General features: G+C 39.2%; 1 protein-coding gene across 3 annotated transcripts in view; it reads right to left on the reverse strand.

Annotated features, from left to right (window-relative positions):
• Positions 1-462: 462 nt before the first annotated feature.
• Positions 463-3253, reverse strand: part of SVEP1 (sushi, von Willebrand factor type A, EGF and pentraxin domain containing 1) — a 185606-nt gene continuing 182815 nt past the window's right edge. For all 3 annotated transcript variants that reach the window (XM_034664246.1, XM_034664245.1, XM_034664247.1), the window contains one exon: positions 463-815. In XM_034664246.1, the coding sequence (XP_034520137.1) occupies positions 794-815 (22 nt within the window). In that variant the 3' untranslated portion in view covers positions 463-793. The remainder of the gene's footprint in view (positions 816-3253) is intronic.

Below are 3253 nucleotides of genomic sequence, written 5' to 3' on the forward strand. Positions count from 1 at the left end.
AGTTGTGGGATTATGACCCAGTCGTGGGCTCTCTGTTCATCTTCCAGGTCTTGTATTTCTCATTCCAGCTGTGAGAAGGAAGGGGAGCACTTTGTTTTGTGAGCCATGACCATACTTTCTTCCTCCACTAAGTTGATTGCCTATAGCTTTCCAAACCCCAGGAAAGGAATTAGCCAGGCTAGTCCTCAGCACCAGTGCCGTGTTCTGTGTGGCGGGTGGTAAGGTCCAATAGTCACCGGCTGATTCAATAAAAGGAACCCTGTTCCACATATTGTAAAGAAGATGGAACTAGAAGGAGGGGTCTCCTCTACTGTGGTTGCTCAGTACACGGCATGTGATCCTGTATTGTGCCAGCAGCATAGAGGAAAGATCATCATCCTTTTCGTTGTTTCCGGGACAGCTCACAAAATGGCACTACCCAGCCAAATATTATTTAGTAGCAAAATAGATTTTAATTGAAAAATCATTTTAAGGAACCGAATAAAAATGTGTAGCAGGAACTTCCCCAGGAGACAGCAGAATATGTACATTTTGTGAGTGGAGCAGCATCTATTTAATATACTTTTATATAGAAAATACAAGCATATTTAAAAATGGAAACATGTAAGAAAGTATGTCACAAGGAATAACAAAATGGAACACAAAATACAAAGGTAAACCCCAAATAACAAGTTTACGAAATGAAACAAGACCCAGCACCGTGTTGGAATTTCTTCGCATAAGTTCCAGGATGCCCAGGACTACCAGGAGGAGATGATCCTGCTTTTAGGCGAGCTGGTGGGTTGTGCAGTGGTTAAAACCCAGGCCTCCTTTTCCTGGAACAAAAAACAAAGAGATTCAACTGAAGTGATAGGTAAAAGCTTAGAGGCTGATGAAAACAGGATCGAAGGTCTCAGATGCCTGGGCATCTTCCGTGACATCGTTTGTATGGATGGGGGTCATTCCTTGAGAGAACAGGTGCCAACCTTAAGAAAGATCTGAGAATCAGGAGAACCTAAGTTTTGATCCTGGCTCTGTCGCCAGTCTCCTGTCTGCTAATCCTTCTTATCTACAAAACGATGAGTCGGGACTTTGTGAACCTGAAGGTCCCTTACAGCATTAACAGTTTATGGTTTTTATTCACGGCATTTATGTAGGATCAATTTTCTGAAGATGCACATAGAGGTCAGAGGAAACACACTCTCTTTCTTAAGGACGGAACTAACTGGGAATTAGCCCGGGTCTGTCTTAGTCATCAGCGGGCAGGTTATAGGCTGAGGGATTTAATGGACACCATGGGGTGTTTCTCACCAGCTGTCACTGATGCCTGGAAATGGCTCTGTCTGTGAACCAGCTTTAGTGAGCATCTTTTTTTTGTGCCTTTACTAAGTACAAGGGAGACAACCTTCAAGACACTCAATCTTGTGGGAAGGAAGGAAATAAAAAAAAAATTGGAAACATTGACTGTTTCGATTTCTCAGAAAAGCTTTCTCCTTTTCCCATTTCAGGGAATCATACTACACATTTCTTTCTTCTGGGAATTGCCAGTCTCCTCTCCCCTTTGCTCCAAAGTAAGGTAAAGATTTTGACAAAATGAGTCTTCATGTTAGTACAACATAACTCAACCTCAGACCACGGCTCACTGATCCATGGTGGGCCCTTCAATCCATCTGGAGCAGTCAGTTCTTCTGGATTTTGTAAACTGGGTCAGCACACTATTTCTGTGGATGCTGTGGTGTGACATGGAAAATGTGGAAGCTGTACGCAGTTCTGTGCTTCCACTTGAACTGGACAGCAGAGAAAACCACACTGCAGAGGATGGAGCGGGCACTGGAGAGAGGAGGGGAGCCGGGAGGTGGAGACGTTTCTGTGGCTCTCCAGTCCTCAGTCTGGTCCTACTAATGCTTAGCCACCTCATGTCTTTGGGTCCTATGCAAGGTTCTTCAATCGTGACAACATATTGCTTTCTTTAATTAAGCTGGTTAGAGTTGTGGTAAGAGAGTCCTAACTAATATGTTTCTCCTAGGATAACTGATCACAGTACAAGGAGGAAGGGGTGGCCCAGTCTTCTGGGTTGAAGATGACCTTTCCTTGAATGTGGGATATGCCTCGTAGCTTACTTTGCTGAACATATACAGTTGGGTTCCCTTATTAAACTTTTACATAAGAAAACCTAGATTTCATTTTCTTTATTAAAAGGCAGTATTTTTACAAAAGCTAATAATTACCATTCCTCTGGTTGAGAAAGAGCTCTTATGGGAGTATTTTGATGTTAGGGAACCACACAAACTCTGGGTGTCCTTTTCTTACGTATAAGATGAAGGAGTTGAAATAGAAAGTCTAAAATTATAAGGATGTTATAAATACTTCCTGTTCCTTTTTNAGCTCTTATGGGAGTATTTTGATGTTAGGGAACCACACAAACTCTGGGTGTCCTTTTCTTATGTATAAGATGAAGGAGTTGAAATAGAAAGTCTAAAATTATAAGGATGTTATAAATACTTCCTGTTCCTTTTTGAGTCACTGCCATTCTTATTCTTTTTATCCTTTTTTCNTGAGTCACTGCCATTCTTATTCTTTTTATCCTTTTTTCCCCTCAGAGTTCTTTTCTTTTTTCCCAGAAATCCATTCCAGTTTGATTTTCATTTTCTTAAATTCTTTCAACTCTGCTCTCAGGTGAAACTATCATTTTTATCTTGGAAGCTTCTACATATACAATTCAAATTTGCTCTTTGGGGTTTAAATTACTTTTTCTCTTTGCAAAGATGGCATATACTTGGCATGATATGAAGAAATTCATTGGCACAAGACTGATTTTTTTAAATGAAGTTTGTACTTAAATAAACTTTTGTCTTTGCTAGTTGACTCTGATATTCTATTCACAATGAAGTAAACGGAAATGGAAAAATTAGTTGTTTTCAGCTAATTGAATTTCCCACTTTTTAAGGTGAATACAAAAATATCCATTTGTTTTTAATGATTACTATAAGATGGAAGTAAATATACATAAAACTAATCTAAGTGATGTAATACAATAATATATATTGAAAGTCTTAAAATAGAGCTGGTAACATTCCAACATTTGTGAGGACAGTGCTATAATATTGAAAACATTTTATTCATTGCATAATGTAGTGTGTCTGACATTTCCTGAAGTTTATAAATGCTTAAATCTTGAGAGAGAAGAACAAAGCTAGAGGCATCATGTTCTCTGATTTCAAACTACATTACAAATCTATGGTAATCAAAACAGTATGGTGTTGGCATAAAAACA

This window comes from Ailuropoda melanoleuca, chromosome 7, assembly GCF_002007445.2.
Source record: "Ailuropoda melanoleuca isolate Jingjing chromosome 7, ASM200744v2, whole genome shotgun sequence".
Classification (NCBI taxonomy): Eukaryota; Metazoa; Chordata; class Mammalia; order Carnivora; family Ursidae; genus Ailuropoda; species Ailuropoda melanoleuca.